The sequence below is a fragment of the Carya illinoinensis genome, chromosome 1 (assembly GCF_018687715.1).
Source record: "Carya illinoinensis cultivar Pawnee chromosome 1, C.illinoinensisPawnee_v1, whole genome shotgun sequence".
Classification (NCBI taxonomy): domain Eukaryota; kingdom Viridiplantae; phylum Streptophyta; class Magnoliopsida; order Fagales; family Juglandaceae; genus Carya; species Carya illinoinensis.
Window position 1 is genome coordinate 50,436,512 of NC_056752.1, and position 25,043 is coordinate 50,461,554.

Sequence of the window (25,043 nt, forward strand, 5' to 3'; positions counted from 1 at the left end):
GTTAAAATTGATATCAAGAAGGTACGGTCAAGTAAAAATTTGACAGATTTATTCACTAAAGCATTACCAACTGCAACATTTAAGAAGATTATGCAGAACATTGGAATGCGGAAGTTTGAAAACCTGTTATCATGCACTTTTCAGGGGAAGTAATGTCATGAAGACTTGTGCTGATTGTACTCTTTTTCCTTCGCTAAGGTTTTATCCCATTGGGTTTTCCTTTACAAGGTTTTAATGAGGCAATCCTAAAGCACTCGGCGATACACATGAATACTGTACTCTTTTTCCTTCGCCATTGGTTTTTTTCCACAGGATTTTTCCTTGGCAAGATTTTAACGAGACATATTCTTTAAATATGGTCATCCAAAGGGGAAGTGTTATAAACTATCTTGAATTGTATGACCACATTTAGCTAGCCGTCAAATACATAGTGCTAGTGCATAGTGCTAGTCGTCAAATGCATAGAGCTAGTCGTCAAAAGCATAGTCTCTTTTGTACTCCTATATATATCGTCGTATCCTTTAAGGAATTTATAAGTTTTCATAACTTCTCTGAGTTCTATCTTTTTCTCTCTTCTTTTGAAAGTTTTATAACACGTTATGACTCTCTCTTTTCAATGATTTTATAACAGTTCTAGCTCATAATAAGCTTTTTATAAAAAGATGTCATTGACCAGAAAAATCAGCACAATTAATGAGCATGTTTTCTACCAAATCATCGATATCTTGCTTAGGAAAATGTTAGGAATTTGTAAGGTTGTGTAAACAAATTGAATTCGTAAGCTGTTAGAATTCACCCTGTCATTGAAAATCAATTTTTATTTGTTTAATTTTATTCTCATGATGCTGTCTTTTCAATATCAAAGGGCCCATCTTCTATATAGTGGTCGAACTCGTTTTCAATGGGACATAAATAATGCGGTCTACTCCAACTTGCAATTAATTACAAGATTTACGCACTGCGTGTATACTGGGGTAGAAAAAATGAAAAAGAAGATTAGCGCTACTTTGGTTCCTATTTAAAGAAAAACATATTTTATTTTTCATTCACAAAAAGTTTATGAATCACAAAGTAATTGGAAGCACAATATCGTTGTCAAATGCCAAAGTTTGGAGAAAATTTTATATATGATATCTTGCTTTCATAGTGTAACCCTTTATATATGGTTATTATAAATAATATGACAGTTCAAGCTTACATATTTGAATTTATAATTTATTGTAGTATAAGTACCATTCGAACGTAACATACCAGTTCAAATGGTACTTTACAATTTATTATCCTTTGAATACATTTTAATTTATATTCAAAAAAAAAAAAAAGAGAAGAAAAGAAAACCACTCGAATGGTTTGAGAACCATCGATTCCGAGTTTTGTTACATACAAGTACAGTTGCGCACTAATTTGTATACCAATACTGATTTATTCATACTTAAAATTTAAATTAACACTATTTTCACTAAAATTTACTTTTTGATCAATCACATCACATTGGTGCACAGATTAATACACAACTATACTTGCAACTATATTTTTCTTTATTCTTATTATTCTTGTATTATTTTCTTGAGTTTCCACGTGGTTTGACATGTTTTAGTTAACGCGGTCCCACGTGGTTTCACATATAATCATCTTCCAGTTTCCATCTAGCATTATTCTTATTGCTGGAACACCCCCCAGCCGTGGTCCCATTATTTATTGCTGGAACACCCACGTCCTTGGAGTGCTACTAATCCGATCTTCCTCTGCAGGGCACTAAAATATGGTTAGAAAGACAGAGATGGATACTGGCCGTGCAATTACAGAAATTCTTTTGGTTTTGAAAGGGTGCCTCTTTTTGGTTATAGTGAGTGCTGTTCTTGGAGTTAGCAACTCAGAAAACGTTGCTTCAGGGAACAATATTAGTCATGGTGGAAGAAAACTTGCTGAAATTCCAGGTATTTAAGTTATTGAAGTTTGGTTGCAAGTTTTCGTCTGACGCAAATTTGATACATCCTGCATATGTATATATATTAATATAAATAAAGCTATTCGTCTATTAAAGAGTTTAACAATTAAATTTATATTATGACATTATCTTCTCTGACGCCAACTCAATGAATAAGATTTGAATAATTCTTTAATTAAAGAATAATAATTTCTTCAATTAGATTTGCTTAATTTGATTACTTAAAAATCAAAGAAAGTCTTAACATTGTTGATAAACGAAGTACTAACCCCTGTTTTATGTTTGTATTATTTACATTCAATTATATTTCAGGACTTGATTTTTTTTTTTTTTTTAATCTTTTAGTACTTCAAAACCAAAATGTTTGTCCTTCAAAAACTAGAATTTTTGTTAAGTTTTTAACTAAGTGAGATAAAGTGTAGAATTCGAATCCAAACTCAAAACTTTTGTTCTTTAACTATATAAAATCATCATTTGTCCCAATAGAAAAATGAAGATCTAATAATACGTATCTTTTTAACAAATAAACCCACGATTTATTTGACAAATAAACTCACATACGGTTTTTGGTGGCATGCGAGTTCTTTGACAAAAAGCTGTGCTAATTGATCATAAGGCTCAAGTCTTACCGTAAGCAGTGTTTGGAGGTTGAGCTGTTCGAAATTAATTTCGAACATGTTACAAGCTGGATTTCTAGTGTGTGCGCGACAAATTAAGACGCCGATTGATAATTATGATCTGGCTGAATTTATTTGATTAGAGCTGCAATAAATTAATCGATTGCTTTGTTCTAACTCTCTTTTTGGTGTAAAAAATTTCAAGGTTTCATCAGCATTGACTGTGGTAGCAATGAAGATAATTACATTGACCCGAGAGGTATTCCTTTCACGTCAGATAAAAGATTTATAGATACTGGAATAGTTGGAACGGTGTCTGGAAATAAATATCATGATCAGGTGAGAAAGACACTCAGAAGCTTTCCTCGCGGAAAAAGAAATTGTTACACCCTGCGACCTAAGCAAGGCAAAAACAACAAGTACTTAATCAGAGCTAGATTCACGTATGGAAATTATGATGGCAAAGACGAGGGCCCAGTATTTGACCTATATCTTGGGGTTAATAAGTGGAGAACAGTAGACAATACGAGTGGAACCTATCATGAGATAATTCACGTAGCTTCGAGGGATTACATAGATGTTTGTCTTGTGAACATTAGCCAAGGTGTACCCTTCATTTCAGCGTTGGAGCTACGGCATTTGGACTCTTCCATGTATCGCATCGAGAGCGGGGCACTGTCAAAGCTTTGGCGAAGCGATGTTGGCCCCAGAACAGACAATTCCATAATCAGGTGAATCATTTTCATACCATCCTCATGAGGGATCCAATTTATATTTTGTTAGGGAAAAGATTCCCACAGATAATTCTTACCAATAAAGTCATGCATCGATTTTCTCCCTCTTTTTTTTTAAGATTTGTCATTTGAGTTTTTTTATATTTTAGTATTGTATTTTTTATGTTTTTTAAAAAAATACTTTAAAAAAGAAAAACAAAAATTATACTATCATTACCACCATCGGTGCTCTAGTCTACTTTGTTAAGCAAGCTGCTCTATATATTCACTGTTAAATTTTTTTTAATCTCTTGTACCGGTGATTCTACATACATCTTGATTGCATGCATTATTACAATTTATTATAACATTGCGTTTAGAATTTTATAAACGAAAATTTTGATTTGTATATTAGATTTATTTTATAATAAAAATAATTTTATATATTTACTTTTAGTTATATCTCTTTACGTCTAAAACATATCTTCAATGCGTTTATTCATCTTTGGCTCGCGTTCATCAATTCATATAAAAGCTAGCGCTTGATTGTTCAAGTACGTATCATTTTGTTCTGACACTATCTGGGGAAAAAAAAATGCTGCCATTTAGGTATCCAAATGATACGTATGATCGGTACTGGCACTCTTCTCTAAAAGATGATTGGATTGAAATTGCCTCCAGCTCGACCATTAACACGGCCTCCAATAGTGATGGAGCTTATGGATTGCCAGCTGAAGTGATGAAGACTGCTGCCAAAACACAGAACGCGAGCATTCCCTTAAAAGATTACTTCACGCTAAATCCTCTTTTAAAATATTATTGTTACTTTCACTTTGCTGAGGTTGAGAAACTTGAACCTGGCCAGCAGCGGGAATTGACAATTTCTTTGGATGGTCAACGCTATCTGACTGAATCTCTCATACTTGATTATCTAAATCCACATACAATAGTCCAAGATAATCCGCCAATTACCGGAGAGTCGAGCTTGCACTTCTCAATAAATGCGGCTCAGGGAACTCATCTTCCTCCAATCCTCAATGCCTATGAGATTTTCGAGTGGGTAGAGCTACCAAATGAACCAACTGCCACAGAGGACGGTATGCCTTCTTCTCTTTTCTATTTTCTTGTACGGATTAAGTGCAGTATTTCGGTGTTTGGTGATGGTCCTCTGTATATATAAGGAGGAGTCTTTTCTCAACAAAACAAAACATAATTTATGTTCTCAATGTCGTTATTAAAGGTTGAACTATTGATTCAAAAGTTTTAAAACCGTTGATACTAATTTGATCAACTCAACTTTTTAACTATTCCCCTACTCTTCCGAATCCAACTTCCTTGAAGGTTTACTCTATTGACATTGACCTCCATAATGTGGACCTTATTATGATACTAATTATTAAATATCCAAACAATAATCTAAAAATTCTAAGACTGTGATACTAATTTGATTAAACCTTAACCAACATCATACCACTCGTGTGAGTGGTGATGGTCCTATATATGAAGTCTTGGGAGGACTAAAGCCCCCAACATACTCTAACATTGCATCCTTTTGCAGGGGTGTCCCACACTGGGTGTAAATCGTCCAAGATGTGTACCAATTTAGTTGCATCAGTTTAGTGTGAACTGTGAACCGATCCTCTCATGGGAAATCTATCAGTACCATAGGGGAATTACATGTAACATGGTTAGAGTGTACACTATTATGATGTAATTACAACCACACATCTTCAGAAGAATAATTTTGTTGTTGTCAACAGTTTTTTTAATTTATATATCACTGAAATCTGGGTATCTTCCCTGTGGTCATACAATTAACTGCCAAAGCAAACTTTTGAGTTCTTAGAAATGGCATAGTATCATGGATGGCAATTTTACCCGTCACCATAGAATCCACAAATGAACCGTTAATGGTAGTTCTAATTCGCTTTAAGTATCATACATGCTACAACATTCAGGCAAATTTAGCCTCATGGAAAAGGCACATCTGTGCATCTGCTGTAAATTTTGGTTCAAAGTGTCACATTTCATATTACTCATGGGATGGTTTGTATCTAAAATTCTCCCTCCCCCTCTCTCCCACATTACTGTTCAATGATTGTCTGTTGATTCTAGTTTTGCCATTAATAATCTTAGTTCAAGCTATCATGGAAATCAAGACACGCTACAACGTGACTAGAAACTGGCAAGGCGATCCATGTGTCCCTAGTGAATACTTGTGGGATGGTTTAAACTGCACTAACGACAATCCTCCAAGGATCATCACATTGTAAGTGCGCTTCCGAAACATAAAACTTCTGTGGAGGCATTCATGCTGTGAAACTTTCATTTTGACAGAAACTACGAAGATGGTGGCTCCCTTGTTCACAGGGGCCAACTACAAGAGATTCTTTTTTTTTTTTTTTTTACTTGAATTAATTTATTATTTATTATTTAGTTTTTTATTGCATCTTAACATTAAACAATGGCAATAACCTCCTCGTTTCATAATTTCAAGCAGGAACTTGAGCTCAAGCAAATTGACAGGGGATATCACTACTTCATTCTCCAAGCTCGAACTACTGCAGTCCTTGTGAGTTTTAATTTGAAATGTGACAAATATTTAAACATTCAGTTTCTAAACACCAGTATTAGCCAAACACCAGCAGGTTAAGCAACACAGTCAGCCAGCTCGAGATTACCAATTGGTGGATGGACCCATGATTTCTGTAGATGTTAATAATTAGAGTGTGTATTAATTTGTGGGATTTGATTCCAGGAACTTTTACTTGGAAAGAATTATACTTATATGCAAGTCCTGCTATTTAATATTGGTTTTCAAGCACTGAAAACAATTGTTTAAGTTGCTAGGATTTTTATGCAAGATATTTTTTTCCTTTTCAGAGATTTGTCATTTAACAATTTAACTGGGCCACTGCCACAAGTTTTGGAACAGCTACCTAATTTAAACACTCTGTAAGTCGTGGAACTCTGATCTAGGTGTTGCAAACAATATCTTCAGGAAAGGAATTTGAAGTGATCTACTAACACTATCTTTGCAGGGATTTACGAGGGAACAAGTTCACAGGTTCAATTCCTGAGGTTCTTCTGGAACATTTTAGGAATGGAAAATTAGACCTAAGGTTAGATTATCTTCCTCCCTATATAAAATATTCCACTTGTTGGGCCATTCATTAAATGAGAGTATGGCCCACACGCGATGAGAAATGTTAATATATAAAATAAATAAAATGTTAATCCAATAAGGAGAATTCAACACTACTTTTGCCTGGAAAGATGTGGAAATAGCCATGTCGTGCGCAATATTTCTATTTCTCAATTTCCTTATTAATGTTATAACCACTTTATCCTTTTTTTCTGTACATTGCAAATGCTTGAAGAAGTATATTTCCAATTGTAATTCCTTTTTTTTTGCATGACGGATGGCATCATCTAATATATAATAACTGACCTGACATCTTTACTTGATGCCTTGATGCACTTTATAAAAGGGTTGATGCACGTCCAGATCTTTGTCTGTACAACTCATGTAAGGGAAAGAAGAAAAAGGAGTTTGTCATTCCAGTTCTTGCATCGTTTATAACAGCAGTCTCGATCCTTCTCTTCATCGTTAGTGCTCTTGCTATATATAGAAGGAAAAGAGGATCAGGTAGTTCCTTCTTTATTTTCTGCTGCATAGTTGTTATCCCAGTTTATATAGGCGAGCTTGCTTACAAAGATATAGCACTCAATGGAAATTAACCTTATTTTCTTGTGATAAACCGAAGTCTTTTATAATTAATTCGTAAAAAAAATTATAGAAAGATATAAAAAAGAACACGATCATGGAAGGAAACTGCAAATGATCGATAAATGAATTACATTAGCGGCACACCATGGTAGGTGAAAGCGATGAATGTGCTCATTCTACTCGCCTGATGCTTGGGTTCAATTCTCCCCATACTCATGTTTACACCTAGTTTTGAGAGGTCGGCAATATGTATCCTTCTTTAGATTGGCATCCTGATGCCCTTTCTTGCTCAACCATTAAGGTAATATTAAAAATAAAGAGTTTCATCCTCCCATTCATTATCCATTCATGTTTGTACTATCTATACCATATAACCATCGCAACACAATCCCCTGCTATTTTGTAAAATCAAGTATCCCCAAAATCTTGAGGCTGACCTTGAAAAGGGATCTAACACATCCCAAGCATGAAATCCAGGACTTCTTCTAGCATTACTCACTGTCAAAACTATAATGCAGAAACCCAAGCATGAGGGTTAATGTGCATTCCCCTTTAGGATAAGTGGTCTCGGCATTTAATTGTAGTTATAACAAAAATGAGAGATTTAAAACATAAACTAAGCACATGACAATGCAAGCTGCAAACTTATTTTTAGCAGAGGTGAATGATTCAATTTTGATAATCTTTCTTGCTGTAGCCACGGTTACCAAACCCAGCATCAAATCAAAGAATCGACAATATAGCTACTCTGAGGTTGTCAAGATAACCAATAACTTTAAAAACATCATTGGCCAAGGAGGATTTGGAAACGTGTACCTCGGAAAATTGAAAGATGAAATTCAAGTTGCCGTTAAGTTTCTCTCTCCTTCATCAAAGCAAGGGTACAAGGAATTTAGAGCAGAGGTTAGATGGAATAGAAGCCAGTGTTTGCAATTACTTGAAAGTTTCAATGACTACAATTTCGCGCAACTAAACAATGGAAGTCCTTTTCAAAATGCAGGCACAGCTCTTAATGGTAGTTCATCATAGAAACTTGGTTACTCTTGTTGGATACTGTGATGACGGTGAAAACAAGGCGCTCGTATACGAGTACATGGCTAACGGGAATCTGCAGCAACATTTGTCAGGTATTTGCAATCTTGTTTTTGCAACCTGACGCATGATTGCAAAAACCTGGGGTATTTTTTTATGACAACCAAACTGAATTAGACAAAATTGGAATGTTTTTGCTGCAGTGACAAACCCAAATGTCTTAACATGGAATGAGCGACTTTGTATTGCAGTGGACGCAGCACACGGTTTGCAAACAAATTAACCACATAATTATTCATCTTCAGCATCTTTGTATTTCTTTTTTCTTTGCTTGAATAAGTCCACGTTGTTTACTGGTGGAGTTACAGGGTTGGAGTATCTACATAATGGTTGCAAGCCACCTATCATCCACAGAGATTTAAAACCGTCCAACATCCTACTAAACGAATACATGCAAGCCAAGATAGCTGATTTTGGGCTTTCTAGAGCCTTTACCACCGAAAGTGATTTCCATGTGTCAACTCGCCCAGCTGGCACTTGGGGATACGTCGATCCAGAGTAAGTGTTCAGACCTACTGATTTCTGCATAGCTCTTTTTTTAGTTATACTGGAATCAATTATCATGTCCAAAGTTCTTGTACCAAAATTTTCTACTGCCAAAATATGTTTTTCCCTTGAGAATCCAAAATCTCCAAAATGTATGGCCTGCCCTTAATTCAACGTGCGAGTTGTGTAAATTGGACACCCTCGCTTTATTCACCAGTGCAAGTTGTCTAAATTTTTAGAATGCCTCCTGCTATTACTCAAGTAAGGATCAAGAAATCAAGCATTATTATAAGTAATAATTTGAAGCTTTAAATTAGTACTTGGGTTTCTTATACTGTTCTATTGACCCTCATCTGTGTTCTACTTGCAGAATTCCTACAGCTAGGAACTCCAATAAAAAAAGTGACGTCTATAGCTTTGGGATTATTTTGTTGGAGCTTATAACTGGTCGCCCTGCAATAATAAGAGGTCCTATGCGAAACAATCACATACTTGATTGGGTTAATCCTTTGATTGAAAGGGCAGATATTCAAAATATTGTTGATCCAAGACTTGAAGGAGAATTCAGCACCCATTCTGCTTGGAAAATTGTGGAAATAGCCATGTCGTGCGCACTGCCGGTTGCAATCCAAAGGCCAGACATGAGTCAGGTATTGACAGAACTAAAGGAATGTTTAGCTCTGGTATTGACTCGTGGAAGAAATCAAAGGATGACAACTGAGTGCAGAACTTCAAGCATGCCACACAACACATTCCATGTGGAGCTAGAATCAGAAATTGCTCCCATCGCTAGATAGTTTCTAAAGAAAACTATGCGCAAAAGTTCCTTCAATGCAATATGACAAGTGATATGTTTGAAGACCTTATTATATCCTTGTTTCATGTGTATCTTTTTTTCAATCGAGTATGAGACCGAATACTGTTATGCATTTCAACAGCTTTCTAGGTTCCGTTGGACTTATGAAGTACAATGATTACTAGTTTGTATTTCGAATGTGTCTAAAACAGTGTTTGAAAATCCATATATGCTAATCTACATGAAGGAGAGGAAGTTGAATAGATTTTATGCAACCATGTTAAGGGACCAATAAATCAATATCAATTCAAGTCACTTTCAGAAATAAGATCCTCTTCTTTTAGTTTATCATCATCCCATTAAGAATCAAGTAAGAAGAAGAGAACTTTCCAGCAATGAATATGGGATGTAAGCTAGCAGCCTAGCAAGATGAAGCAGCAGAAGCAAGCAAAGTGTTTCAGGCCTCCAAAAGTCGGAAGAAGAAAATAATGCTTGTTGTAGAAGGAAGAAAGTGTGACTGAGTGAAATCCTATAATAAAAAGAAAACACTCTTAAAAGTGTTTACTTAGAATAAATCAATTAACTATTACAAAAATATTTACAATCACCCTTTTCCACAAAATCGTTGTTGAGGCTATAATCCCTCTTATATGTATACCAACTTGTTTGCCTCACTGTAATATCAGTCAAAACTTTGACAATTAACTTGATTTTATTTATTAGAATTCCAGTAGCTGAACTCTCTTTAGATCATACGAAAATTCAAATTGGTGAAACTCGGTGGATTTGAAGTTTGATGAAAAGATATACATCAGGGTGCTTGCCTGTTTTATAGCCACTTGTGGAAAACAGTAAATCAGATGTCTTTCCGAGTTGTAGTTTTCATTTCTTTGATGGTAGTGATCACATATGTAATAAACTTATGGTTAATGTTTTGCGTGAGATTTCAATTCTCCCTTATTTAAATAAGGGTCTCTTGTATTTCAAAGCTATTCTGAAAGTTAGTAAGTAATGAAAAATATATTTTGGATATTGATGTCTTCGACATCTAAAACAAGTCGGCAGAGTCCGGGAAAATTTGTATGGCTTGTGTCGAGATTGGTTTGTCTTAATTTTTGGAAGTAAACCGACCCGAACTCCAATCACACCTCGTATGTATAAAATAAATATGAATATAGAGAGAATGTGAAACTGTTCTTAATCTTGAATTTCATCGTTTTCATTCGTATTGTTTGATGTATCCATTTTTAATGAAATAGCCTTTCTTGCTAACAGAATTGAGCATTGTCATGAATTGTCAAGTCAAGCACAATCCGGTTGAAAAACATTATAGTTAGGTAGGTTCATTCAAAGTCATAAATCACATAAATGGAACCTCCTATTTGTCAGCTCTTCCCTTCAATTAGTGAGCCATTGATTTGCATGCTATCCACAATGAAAATGACAATGCAACGCTCATCCTAATCCTAAAGTTGTTTGTTTTTAAATGATCGGCCACCGGATGGCGTCTGTGAGCCGGAGGGAACCTATGATCTAAATCTCAGACCAGTCAAGTCAAAACTCCTGAGGGCTCAAATAATCAAATTATGATCAAAACTAGACCATTGATTTTGCTTTATTTAATGGTCATCAGGACAATCATGTCGATTTGTACGGTAGCATGTATCAATGCCTTTTTAGAGAGGGAAATCAATTTTTTCCCGTTCAAACAAAGCTAAAGATATCTAAGCAAATGTCGTGCTGAAACCTAATGCGAGGCTAGAGAAGCTTTTCCCAAAAAAAATTAAAAAAAAAAAATGAAAGAACGACTTTTTTTATTATTATTATTTATGATTATAAAATAACTTTTTCTTTTTTTCAAAAAAAAAAAAAAAATTATACCTCCCATTTTGTTCATATATAAATTATAACCTCCCCAAAGGCAGAGGAATATCAATATTACAACGTCAAACTGTCTAACCACCAAACAAAAGGAAAACGAGCCAACACAAACCAACAACAAATAACCCAAAACGTAACAATTTAAAGTCTAATTATAGGTAAGCCAATTTTGTCCAACCGAAGTAAACCTCTCAACTGCCTAGGTAGCTGCCTCCCATCCTCATATCTACACGTTCTTCACGTTGGCGAGCCAAAAAAATCGGTAGCTTGATTACCTTCCCAAAATTGATGTCCTATATTGTTGTCATATTGAAGCAAGGCTAGAGAAGCTGTATAAATTTGCCTCATCATATAACCTCATTTGTGTTCATCTAAGCAAATCTATTACATAATAAAAAAGGAAATGGCTGGAAACTCTTTGAGGCCCGCTTTCGTGACCCTCTTTATGTTTGCAATCATCTTATTTCCAATGGTAATATGCGATGCAGCTCAGTTTGCTCAAGAAGGTAAAAACTCCATTATAGCCTGATCATAAATAATACTTTTATCAATCATGACTATAAGATTTTTAGATTTTAATTGAACAAATCTCGTTTTGTTTTGGGTTTCAGTTGTATGTCCTACTTGTGTATGTTGCACGCCTAAACGACCGGGGTCTTGTTGCCAGTGTTGCGCTGCTTCCATCGAGACACCTCCCGAGAATGGGTCACCCAAAGCTTAGTACTGATGTCCCTCTTTCAGATGCTGTCGAGACCTATGCGGGCAGCAGTATAATTCATATATATCATGAATAATGGGAATTTCTGCACTTTACTTACCACTTTGATTTCTGAGAATAAATTAGCCTATTTATTTGCTAAAATCAAATGAAATGATTCATGAATAAAAGAAATTCCTCGTGGATCCATCTTCTTTAAAAGAATTTCTGCAGTTTGTGATATATATAATATATATAATAATGAATAATGTTATATATCACACCACCATCCCACTTCAATCATACTATATATGATGTGATACATTTATCATCATTTGATGATAAAGAAGTATGTAATAAATGATCATTCAATTGTGCTAAATGTGCTATATCTTACTTAGTAAGATATAAGTGAGGTGATAATATGGTATATAAAATTTTTCTATAATAATATGTAGTCTGTGATGTGTAAGTTCACGTATTTTTTTTAAAAAAAATTAAATAAATCTAGAACTCATATAAAAAAAAATTATTTTTTGAATAAGCAATACTAAGTTTAAAAAAAAAAAAGTATGCCCTTTATACAACTTAGATTGTATCTAGTATAATTTATAATATTTTAAGAAACAAAATAAAAGAAAATGATAAGTTTTAATAATGAGATGAAATGAGTTGAGATCATTTTTCAACACAAACGGAGCCTAGTTTGTGACTACGTTGGTCTATAAACGGTGGGCCCATCCATGGAGATGAAACTCAAGGTGGTTGGATAGTATCGAGCCCGTTGGGGTCTTAGCATAAATTATGATCGACCCAGCACTTCTTTCACCTCCAAAATTTAACAGCTTTTCATACAATCAGCCCTGCTAGCTACCAGCACTTGACCAAACTGAATCATATAACTTAAGGTCTCCTAGGATCCATGTAACAACAGTCTACCCTTAATTTTAATTTTATTTTTATTTTCCAGAGATCCATTTAAATGGTAAAAGGATTTAGAGAGGTGTTTGAAATACAAATTCAGGATTTACCTGCTAAAATAAAATATATTAGTAAGGCTTATACCATTGACAATAGATTTTGTAAAATACAATTTTCTATAAAATATAAAGAAAGATGAGTCATGACCAAAAGTCTCATCTAATGGATCGTCTATTCTATTTCTATTTTCCATTAACTATATAAATTAGAGGGTAATGTTCATTGTCTAAACAATTTTTTTTTATTATTATTTCTCTTTCATTTCATCCTCCTTTCATTTTTATCTTCTTTTCATTTTAGCCCTTTATATCACTTTCTCACAAGCACCACTCTCTTATCTCTTATTTACTCTTTAGCACTCTGGTTTATATGCCTTTGACTTTTATGCATCTAGAAGTTTGAGGATATGATTGGAAATAATTCTCATATTCTTTCTTCTTTTTTCATCTCATCTTATTTCATTTATTTTTTAAAAATTATTTAAATATAAACATTTTCAAACTACTCATTACAATTTGTCTAAACTTTCAAAAAAATAAAAAAATAAACTAGATTTTGTTTGGTTTAAGTCAAATTTACTTTAAGTGAAAATGATCAAGACACCATGCATTATTTCATTGTTCAAAAAACAAATTCTAGCCAAAGTCGTTGGAAGGTACCATATTTTTATATATAGATTCTCTTAATTTTTCTCTATTTTTTTAATTTAGACTATCATATTATAAAAATTCTATGTGCAGTCATTTTTATGCACTCTTTTGTGCACTCCAATGATATAATTGGTTGGATATTAAAAAAAAAATTAATCCAGCCAATCATATCAGTGGAGTGCGCAGAGAGTATGCAAAAATGACTGTATGTAGTATTGCTCATCATATTATATATGAGAGATATATATGAAAAGATATGAAGTTATTATTAGTAGTTAGAGAAAATATTTAAAATAAATAAAAAAATAAAAAAATAATATTAAAAAAAGATATTGTAATATATGATATGTTGTACAAATTAATATAAAAAGTAAAAAAAATAAATTTTGATGATAGACTTGGAAAAATAAGATAAAGAAGTCATTGTATATGACAAGTGGCGTTCATTTCGTTTATTGGGACTTGAATTCTATGGTCTGTGATGGCCGATGGGGTACTACTATGTACCCACGGATGCAGACAAAGGATTAGAAGTCATAGACAAAGGATTCTTTTTATATAAGTAACATTTATCCGAAGTAATTATTTGATATTAAACATAAAAACAAAAAAGGGTACAAGATATTACGATAATCAAAGTAATTTTTCTTGACCATCCATCTGGGTCTTTCTAATTACTAATTTCTATTGTGCTATCGATTGAGCAGGAGAGAATATTTATGAGTACGTACGTACGTAGGTAGTTCGGTGGTTATTGACACGAATAGTAGTAGGGCTTTGCTAAACGCAGTCGGTAAATACAGTCGGTATGCAGTCAGCTGTACGAAATAAATAAAAAAATATTATAAAATATTTTTTTTCATGGCTGTACAGAATGAATAAAAAAAAGTTATAAAAATAATTTTTTTTTTCATATAGGTCTTATATTAATTCATTTTTTTTAAAGCGACTGCACGCCGACTGTATTTACCGACTGCACAAATCATTTCTCATAGTAGTACCTTCTTTTTCTGCAGCATGCACTAGTACTATTGGTTCTTGTTTTGAAATTCAGAAATACTTTCGGGCTCAATTTGGATCTCGAATTGATTTTTTATTGTTTTATTTAGTAATTAATGAAGTATTTTTTAGTGATATTGTGAATATTAAAAATATAAAAAAAATGAATGAAAAAAATAAAAATAAAAACTTGTTTACTTGTTGAGTGAGTTTTCGGGCTGCATCATTCTTCAGTGATGTAGCACCACTCTTTGAAATTATGGCCCTTTACTGTTTTAGCGAGTGCTGTTCTAAGCAACTCATGAAATCTCGCAGCAGGAAATGATAGCGATCTGCATGCAGGTGGAAGAAAACTTGGTGAAATTCCAGGTATTTAATCTTAAATTTGTGGGAAATGACATTTCTATACATGTACCGGTTGCTTTGTAGAGCCTAATTTTGTTCTTCTTGTTTTGTTTTGTTTTGGTTTTTTTGGCTTAGAATAAGGTCTCATTTGTTTTTACAATTAAAAACTAAAACTTTGAAAACTTCTCAAAATTTATGTACTGTCAGAAATTTTACAAAAATAAATACACATTTTAATCTATCAATTTTCATCTCAAAAGATCTCAAGTTTCTTCTCAGGTTTTCATCTCAAAAGATCTCAAGTTTCTTCTCAAGTTTTCATTTCAAAAGATCTCAAGTTTCTTTGGTAAAAAAAATTACACCATTGATAAATAAATAAATAAATAAAGTAACAAAAAAAAAGACAATGGTTAAAAAAAATAGGAAGCAGAAAAAAAAATCACCATTGGTAAATAAATAAACAAATAAAGCAACAAAAAAAAAGACTAAATGGTTAAAAAAAAGGAAACAGCAAAAAAAAAAAAAATCACCATTGGTAAATAAATAAACAAAATAAGCAGAAAAAAAAAATTGACCAAATGGTTAATAAAAAAGGAAGCAGCAAAAAAAAATGTATAATTGGTAAATAAATAAACAAATGAAGCAACCAAACCAAAAAAAAAAAAAAAAAAAAGACCAAATGGTTTCTCACAGTTAAAAAAAAAGAATCAGCAAAAAAAAATACACCATTAGTAAATAAATAAACAAAGGAAGCAAAAAAAAAAAGAAGTAGAAAAAAAAAATTGCAGCATTGGTAAATAAATAAAATATTATAAAAAGTACTACAAGTACTTGTGGGTCCCATCATATTACTAACTGTGACAAAGTCAAACTAATCTCATCTCATCTCTAAAAACAAACACATATTTCATCTAATCTCATCTCATCTCAAAATATCTCAAAAATTTTTATCTCATCTCATCTTTAAAAACAAACACATATTTCATCTAATCTCATTTTATCTCATCTCATCTCAACATATCTCAAAAGATTTTATCTTATTTTATCTTATATTGTCTCATCTCTAGAAAAAAAATGAACCACGCAGAATCAACATTGGAGCTACGTCATGAGAATCACTTTTATTGGCAAAAGGCTCTTGAAAGTCCAAAATCAGCTATATATATAAATCTATTCATCATTTTCTTATCATTCATGATGTGATATTAGATAATAATTTTATTAGTAAAATCTAATAAATAGTATTTAATCATTTAATATCACGTCATGAGATAATGAATAACATTATTTAACTGTTTCAAAAACTTGTTGCGATGGCCCTATTAAGTTGTTAAATGATAAATCCTTGAAAAATAAAGAAAGATTTTGCACAAGAATATTAGCGAGTTAAGTTGTTTTCAGTGCTTGAAAATCAACATTAAATAACATGACTTATATACACTCTCTAATAATTATTAACATCTAAGCAAATTCAATCAGGAGTCCGTCCATCTACCAATTGGTAATCTCAAGCTGGCAAGCTGTGTTGCTCAACCTGCTGGTGTTTAGAAACTCAACGCTTAAATATCCATCACATTTCAAATTAAAGACTCACATGGAATGACTGCAGCAGTGGTTCGAACTTTGAGAACGATTGATTAACTAGCAATATCCTGTCAATTTGCTTGAGCTCAAGTTCCTGCATCCTTGTAATTATGAAACAAGGAAAAGTTATTGCCATTGTTTAATATTGAGTACTTGCAATAAGAAAAATTATCTTTGTAGTTGGCCCCCATGAACAAGGGAGCCACTATCTTTGTAGTTTCCGTCAACATGAAAGTTTCACAGCATCATGCATGCCTCCACAGAAGTTTTATGTTTCGAAAAGGTGCACTTACACTGAGATGATTCTTGGAGCTAGGATTGTTGTTAGTGCAATTTAAACCATCCCATGACTATGAGTATTCACTTGGGACACATGGATCGCCTTGCCACTTTCTAGTGATCTCCTTCATGTACCGTGTCTTGATTTCCATGATTGCTTTAATTAAAATTTTTAATGAAGAAACTAGAATCAATAGAAAATCATGAAAAGTAAAGTGGGAGAGGGAAACATAAGAAAGAAATATGATCATCTAATACTCAACTTCTACATCTAATCATTAAAAATTTGAATAATTTTTTAATCATTACTTGATCATTATTTAACACACAAAAATAAAAACAATTTTTACGAATTTCAAAATATAACACAAATATCAATATAACTTTTTTAAATTTCAAGAAAAAAATTATACTAAAACTTTATATTCAAACAATTTTTTTAATTTTATAATATTTTTATTTAATTTTTTTGTCTCTCATCTTTCAAAACTTAATAAAATATCGTAATTTAAACTATTTCACTATTATTTATAAAATTTAGAAATACTCCAAATGTTCAATTTTTTCTCTTAGGACTCATTTGGACACTTGGAGTATCTCATAATATTGTGAATAGTAATGAAATAGTTGAATTAAGATATTTTATTAGGTTTTGATAAATGAGAAAAAAAAAGTTGAAAAAAAAATACTATAAAATTAAAAAAAATTGAATATAATTTCCTTATTTCTCATTTCATCTTATCTATCAAATGCAATCTCAGAGTCATCTACTTCTATGGTTTTCAGTAAAAATGACTCTACTAATACTCAAGCTGAGATTATGCATTTTTTGGGTGTCCAACAACATCAAAACTATGACAAGTATTTGGCCTTCCTCCTATGGTGGGTAGAGGAAAATATCAAGCTTTCTCTGTGTTGCAGAATAAGGTGTGGACTAAGTTACAAGGATGGAAGGAGAAATTGTTATCTCAAGGAGGTAAAGAGGTGCTCATTAAAGCAACAACCCTCTCTATCCCAACTTACACTATGAGTTGCTTTAAGTTATATGGTTCTTTATGTTCTAAGTTTGAGAGTTTGATAGCAAAGTTTTTGTGGAGGCAAAAGAATGAGGAAAATAAAATAAACTGGGTTAGTTGGAAGAAGATGTGTGATTCAAAGATGCATGGGGGAATGAGCTTTAAGGACTTGAAGACCTTTAACATGGCCCTCTTGGCTAAGTAGGGTTGGCATATTCTAAAGGAGGAAGGCTTGCTGTTACATAAGGTTTATAAAGCTAGATACTTTCCTTCTACCAGCTTCAAACAGGCCAAGCTAGGAGCATCACCTTCTTTTGTGTGGCGGGGCATATGGGAAGCTGAGAAATACTTACTACAAGGGTGCAGGTGGAGGGTAGTAGATGGTAAGGCAATTAATATTCAGTCTGACTACTAGTTGCCAAATCATAAGTTGGTCCCAGTATCGGATTCAATTTCTCAAACTCAGTTGAATTGGAAGGTCTCTAAGTTGATAGATGACAACACTAATAGGTGGGATATGGATAAGGTTAGAAGATGCCTACCTCCAAGGGAAGCTGAAGAAGTGCTACATATGGTGTTAGCTTCTAATAGTAGGCCTGATAATCTGGTTTGGGAACATGAAAAGAATAGACATTTTAGTGTTAAAAGTGCTTACAGGTTGTTCATGTCTTTTGCTGAAGATAGCCAAGAGGGTGAGGTATCATATTGAGAGGAGCATAAAAGAATGTGGAGGAAAATATGGAAGTTGCAGGTTCCTAATCGAGTAAAGATCTTTGTGTGGAGGGTGTGTAAAAATGGGATACCATCAGTAAAGAATTTACAAGCAAAAAAAGTGGTGACAGAAGCTTTGTGTCAGTGGTGTAAAGTGGAAGAAGAGGAAATCAATCATGCTCTGCTCAATTGTACAAGTTTCAAGGATGCCTTCCTAGCCCAGCTTAAATTCTTGCAGGATATTTAAGTTTAGTTGGATTTTGTTCAGGTTATGACACAGTTGGCATCAAGGAATAGAGAATGTGAGATGGAACAACTGGCTCTATGTTCGTGGGGACTATGCTATAGAAGAAATAAATTTATGTATGAACAGAATAAGTTTTCTCCTGAGCAAGTGCTAGATCATGCCTTTTCAATTCAACAAGAATACAAATCTGAAACAGAGGAGTAGAGAAAAGGGGTGGTGCCTCAATGCAGTTGGAAACCTCCACCCTTGGGGGTCTTAAAGCTTAACATCGATGGTACTATATTCCATGACCAGTGCAGATCTAGTGTAGGTATGGTTCTTCGAGATGAGAGGGGTCATGTGATTTTAATAGTTAGTAAACCAGAACACGAGGTGAGTGACCCTATGGAAATAGAATTCTTGACAGTTTTGAGGGGTCTCCAAGTATGCTTTCCTTTGGGAATCAACAAGCTGGAAGTGGAAAGTGACTCTTCATAGGTGGTCCAAGAGCTTAATACAGAACAAGAATCTATGTTTATATGGGGGAATTTGGTCTTTGAGATTAGGAGACTGCTACAGAGGTTTGCTAAGGTGTCTGTTCAGCATAGAGGTCGCATGGCCAATATTGTAGCCCATTGTTTGGCAAAACATTCATGGCATATAGATGATTTAGTGATTTGGTGGGACTCTTTTCTTGAGAGAGTTTCTCAAGTCATATGGTACGATGCTTTGATGTAATTTTTATGGTATTTTAGAATAAAATAGTTTACATTGTTGATATAAAAAAAAAGAAAACCTCAAAGTCACCTAAATATTTCCTTATTTTGATTTCATTTTTAAATAGAAAGTATAAATAAGATAGGAAGGAAAATGAAGCAAATAATACAAGCCCGTAGGGAACGAGGTTTGTTGCATTGCACCAACGCACCATGCCCTTTCTCACACAAAATAGTAAAGTAAAGTAATTTTTCTTTAATTAGAGTAGTAATACGTGATACGATCTGTAAATTTAATATGAACACGATACTAAATTAACGAATTTAGATTTAATGGTAACGAGATTGAATTAAAACAGATTGATCCATTAATACATAATTTATAAATAGAATAATAATAGATCAACCTACTTAAAATGAAATTAATTTATTTTGACTCGTATAGAATTTATTTTAAAATTAAAATTTTATTATTCTTAAATTGTAATATTAGTATTTTTTAATATGCTTATATTTTTTTTAATTGTTGAGATTATAATTTTAGATCTATATTCATATTTATTATATAATATTTTTTAATATATAATTTATAATATTGATTATTATAAAATTTTAAAAATATTAATATATATATTTTTTAGAGTGCTTTTACAATTACCGAGCTTTCGTTCCGAACTGTTATCCCGAATGACGTGTTATACCACGTGGTATGTCACATAATTTATTTAATTTTTATTTTTTTAAAAAGAAGATAAAATTGATCTGAAATAGGATCCTTCTCCCGAAACCCACTACAGACAACCTAACCCAAAGAAATCCATACCGACATAATGTTTATACCAATAAGGAGTTTTCTTTTCGCAAATGTATTTTACCGTGCTTGCCACATAGATTAATTAGATGAAAATTTTAACTTTTAAGATATTATTATTATATTAAAATTTAAAAAAATAAAAAAAAATTAAATTATTTATCATATTTTATATAAAAATTTTAAAAAATTATAATAATAAGATAAAAATTTTATATTTGAGATTAAAATTTTTCCTAACCAAACATAATCTATAACCAATCAAATTTTTTTTAAGGTTTTAAATTCAACTTGGTTTTTTCATAATTAAAGAAGCCATGTTGCTCTAGCCACGTCAGTCAGGATGCAAGGTTCAGGAGACTTCTTCGAGGGCTTTAGCATTTTTTTTATTTTTTTAAGGATCACGCGGAAACCACGATTTCTTACCCCTACTTCTGACATAGGAAAAGACATAGGACATATGGAGGGCTGGACGATCTAGTATGCTTGAAGACTTTATTCAAGTCATCAGTCAAGTCGCTGGATATAAAAGTTAGATAGCTGTGGAAATAGCCATGTCTTGCGGACTGCCAGCTGCAATCCAAAGGCCAGACATGAGTCAGGTATTGACAGAATTAAAGAAATATTTGGCTCTGATATTAACTCATGGAGGAAATCAAAGGATGACAATTGGGTGCAAAACTTCAAGCATGCCACACAACACGTTCTATGTGGAGCTAGAATAAAAAATTGCTCCCATCGCTAGATAGCTTCTACAGAAAACTATGCTCAAAAGTTCCTTCAATGCAATATGACAAGTGGTTTGTTTGAAGACCTTATTGTATCCTTGTTTATTACATCCTTGTTTCATGTGTGTATCTTTTTTTCAATCGAGTATGAGAGCAAATACTATTATGCATTTGAACAGCTTTCTAGGTTATGTTGGACTTTTAAAGTACAATAATTACTAGTTTGTAATCCGGATGTGTCTAAAACACTGTTTGAGAATCCATATATGCTAATCTACATGATGCAGAGGAAGCTGAATAGATTTTATGCAACAATGTTAAGGGACCAATAAATCAATATCAATTCAAGTAAATTCGAGAAATAAGATCCTCTTCTTTTAGTTTATCATCATCCCATTAAGAATCAAGTATGAAGAAGAGAACGTTCCAACAATGTATATGGGATATAAGCTAGTAGCCTAGCAGGACGAAGCAACAGAAGCAAGCAAAGCATTTCAGGCCTCCAAAAGTCGAAAGAAGAAAACAATTCTGATTGTAGAAGGAAGAAAGTGTGACCGAGTGAAATCCTATAATAAAAAACCCTCTTAAAAGAAAACACTCTTAAAAGTGTTTACTTAGAATAGATCAATTAACTATTACAAAAATATTTACAATCACCCTTTTCTACAAAACTTTTGTTGAGGCATTAATCCCACTTATATGGATTATAACTTGTTTGCCCCATGGTAATATCAGTCAAAACTTTGACAGTTAACTTGATTTTATTTATTAGAATTACAGTGAACTCTCTTTTGATCATACGAAAATTCAAATTGGTGAAAACTCAATGGATTCGAAGTTAGACGAATTGATATATACAACGAAGTGCTTGCCTGTTTTATAGCCAGTTGTGGAAAACAGTAAATCAGATGTCGTTCTATGTTTTAGTTGACTATTTCATTTCTTTGAAGGTAGTGATCCCGCATGTAATAAATATATAGTTAATGTTTGGCATGAGATTTCAATTCTCCCTGATTTAAATAAGGTTCTCTAATATTTCAAAGCTACTCTGAAAGTTAGTAAGCAATGAAAAATGTATGGCTTGTGTTGGGATTGGTTCATCATATTTTTTGGAAGTAAACCGACCCGAACACCAATCACACCCCGGATGTATAAAATAAATATGAATATAGAGAAAATGTGAAAGACTGTTCTTAATCTTGAATTTGATCGTTTTCATTCGTATTGTTTGATGTATCTATTTTTAATGAACTGACCTTTCTTGTTAACAAAATTGAACATTGTCATGAATTGTCGAGTCAAGCACAATCCAGTCGAGAAAGATCATAATTAGGTAGGTTCATTCCAAGTCATAAATCATATAAATGGAACTCCCCATTTCTCAACTCTTCCCTTCAATTAGTGAGCCATTGATTTGCCTCTTGTCTGCAATAAAATAACAGTGCACAGCTCATCTTAATCCTATAGTTGATTTTAAATAATCGGCCACCGGACGACGTCTGTGAGCCCGAGGGAACCTATGATCCAGATCTTAGACCAGTCAAGTCAAAACTTCTAGGACTCGGATAATCATATTACAATCAAAACTAGATCATTGACTTTGCTTTGTTTAATGGTCATCAGCACAATCGTGTCCATTTGTACGCTAGCATGTATCAAGCTATTGTTAGAGAGTGGGAAATCAATTTTTTCCCATTCAAACAAAGCTGCATATATCCAAGCAAATGTCGTGCCGAAACCTGATGCAAGGCTGGAGAAGCTTTTCCTCAAAAGCCTCTCTCTCTCTCTCTCTCTCTCTCTCTCTCTCTCTCTTAATTTTTTTTAATTTTATAGTTATTTATAAGAACTTTTTCTTTTTCTTTTTTTTTTTTCTTTTTTTAAACAGACCTACCAATTTTTTCATAACCTCTACTAAGGCGGACGAATACCACTATTACAACATCGAGGCGTGCTAGGTACAGTCCGTGAATGCAGTCCCCGTGCACCCCTCTCTTTGTCGTTTTGTCCATATCAGCTTAACCGAATGACCAAATTAACCTCGTTCCAAATAAATGATTTCTGCACTTCACGAAGAGTTAAGAAATTCAAAAGTGAAAGATTTTGCCGCTGTCATTGACTTCGTGTGAGCCAAATATTTTTGTCGTCACCACCAACGGCGTCGGGCTCATCTCCTCCACCACCGGCACATTGTTCTTCTCAATTCCAATCTAGGTGAGCCTAAAATCAAACATTTAGTGAGCAAAAATAAAAACCCACAATCCAAATCATGTTTTTTCGCTCCCCTATTATGCTACACAAATTACATCATTATTTCCAGTAACCATAACATCCCCCCACCCCCATTTTCCAAGCAACCAACCAGAAACTCAAATACAACATAAATAACAAAAAAGATGACCACAAGAAACATATATTCTGAACAAAAAAATTGTGAAAGTGAATATAATATGTATACCTAAGAGAAAAAGGCATTTAGGGCTAAGGAAAGGAACATCGAACTCGAGTTGGGGAAGGGAACAATGGTCTCTAGCTAAGGAAGAAAGAATGGGAGGACGAAATGGGACGACAGTCTCGTTTCCAACTGAGGAGGAAGGCTCGCTGAATGCCATCTGTACTTTTTACAGGAAATATGAAGCAAGCGCTATGATTTCAGTTTGAGACCTCTTTCAGTTTTAAGTTTAATCATTATTTTATTTCATAAATGAAACGAACCGTTTCATCTCACCTTTCCATGTCAGGGGTGCACGAGGAGTCCCGTAATACGGGACTGCATAAAGACTTTCTCTACAACAACAAACTGTCTAACCACTAAACAAAAGGAAAACAAGCCAACACAAACCAACAACAGGCAGGTGAAATAACCCGAAATGTAATAATAGTAAAATAGTTTGAGTTACGATATTTTATTAGATTTTAGAAAACGAGAGATAAAAAAAAATTAAATAAAAATATTATAAAGTTAAAAAAATTGTTTGAATATAATTTCTTAATATAATTTTTTCCTTGAAATTTAAAAAATTTGTATTGATATTTGTGTTATATTTTGAAACTCGTAAAAATTGTTTTTAATTTTGTGTGTTAAATAATGATCAGGTAATGATTAAAAAATTATTAAAATTTTTAATGATTAGACGTAGAAGTTGAGTATTAGATGATCATATTTCTTTCTTATGTTTCCCTCTCCCACTTTACTTTTCATGATTTTCTATTGATTCTAGTTTTTCCATTAAAAATTTTAATTAAAGCTATCATGGAAATCAAGACACGGTACATGAAGGAGATCACTAGAAAGTGGCAAGGCAATCCATGTGTCCCAAGTGAATACTCCAAGTCATGGGATGGTTTAAATTGCACTAACAACAATCCTAGCTCCAAGGATCATCTCAGCGTAAGTGTACCCTTTCGAAACATAAAACTTCTGTGGAGGCATGCGTGATGCTGTGAAACTTTCATGTTGACGGAAACTACAAAGATAGTGGCTCCCTTGTTCACGGGGGCCAACTACAAAGATAATTTTTCTTATTGCAAGTACTCAATATTAAACAATGGCAATAACTTTTCCTTGTTTCATAATTACAAGGATGCAAGAACTTAAGCAAAAGTAAATTGACGGGATATTGCTACTTAATCAATCGTTCTCAAAGTTCGAACCACTACTGCAGTCCTTGCATGTGAGTCTTTAATTTGAAATGTGATGGATATTTAAGCGTTGAGTTTCTAAACACCAGCAGGTTGAGCAACACAGCTTGCCAGCTTGAGATTACCAATTGGTAGATGAACGGACCCCTGATTGAATTTGCTTAGATGTTAATAATTATTAGAGAGTGTATATAAGTCATGTTATTTAATGTTGGTTTTCAAGCACTGAAAACAACTTAACTTGCTAATATTCTTGTGCAAAATCTTTCTTTATTTTTCAAGGATTTATCATTTAACTACTTAATAGGGCCATTGCAACTAGCTTTTGGAATAGCTGAATAATGTTAATCATTATCTCATGATGTGATATTAGATGAATAAAAACTATTTATTAAATT

The 25,043-nt window shown here is 33.2% G+C and overlaps 1 protein-coding gene and 1 long non-coding RNA gene across 2 annotated transcripts; both read left to right on the top strand.

Annotated features, from left to right (window-relative positions):
- Window positions 1-1,675: 1,675 nt before the first annotated feature.
- LOC122281716 (putative leucine-rich repeat receptor-like serine/threonine-protein kinase At2g19230) lies at window positions 1,676-9,608 on the top strand. Its single transcript, XM_043093458.1, has 13 exons — window positions 1,676-1,937; window positions 2,771-3,296; window positions 3,888-4,375; window positions 5,415-5,547; window positions 5,779-5,850; window positions 6,162-6,233; window positions 6,320-6,400; window positions 6,770-6,927; window positions 7,706-7,911; window positions 8,009-8,135; window positions 8,244-8,306; window positions 8,409-8,598; window positions 8,957-9,608. The coding sequence occupies exons 1-13, from the start codon at window positions 1,763-1,765 to the stop codon at window positions 9,381-9,383; spliced, it is 2,718 nt and encodes a 905-aa protein (XP_042949392.1). The 5' UTR covers window positions 1,676-1,762; the 3' UTR covers window positions 9,384-9,608.
- Window positions 9,609-11,566: 1,958 nt separating this feature from the next.
- On the top strand, window positions 11,567-12,170 carry LOC122281755. The gene is made up of 2 exons (XR_006230309.1): window positions 11,567-11,769; window positions 11,875-12,170. It is a non-coding gene; the product is annotated as an uncharacterized LOC122281755 (long non-coding RNA).
- The last annotated feature ends 12,873 nt before the right edge of the window (window positions 12,171-25,043 follow it).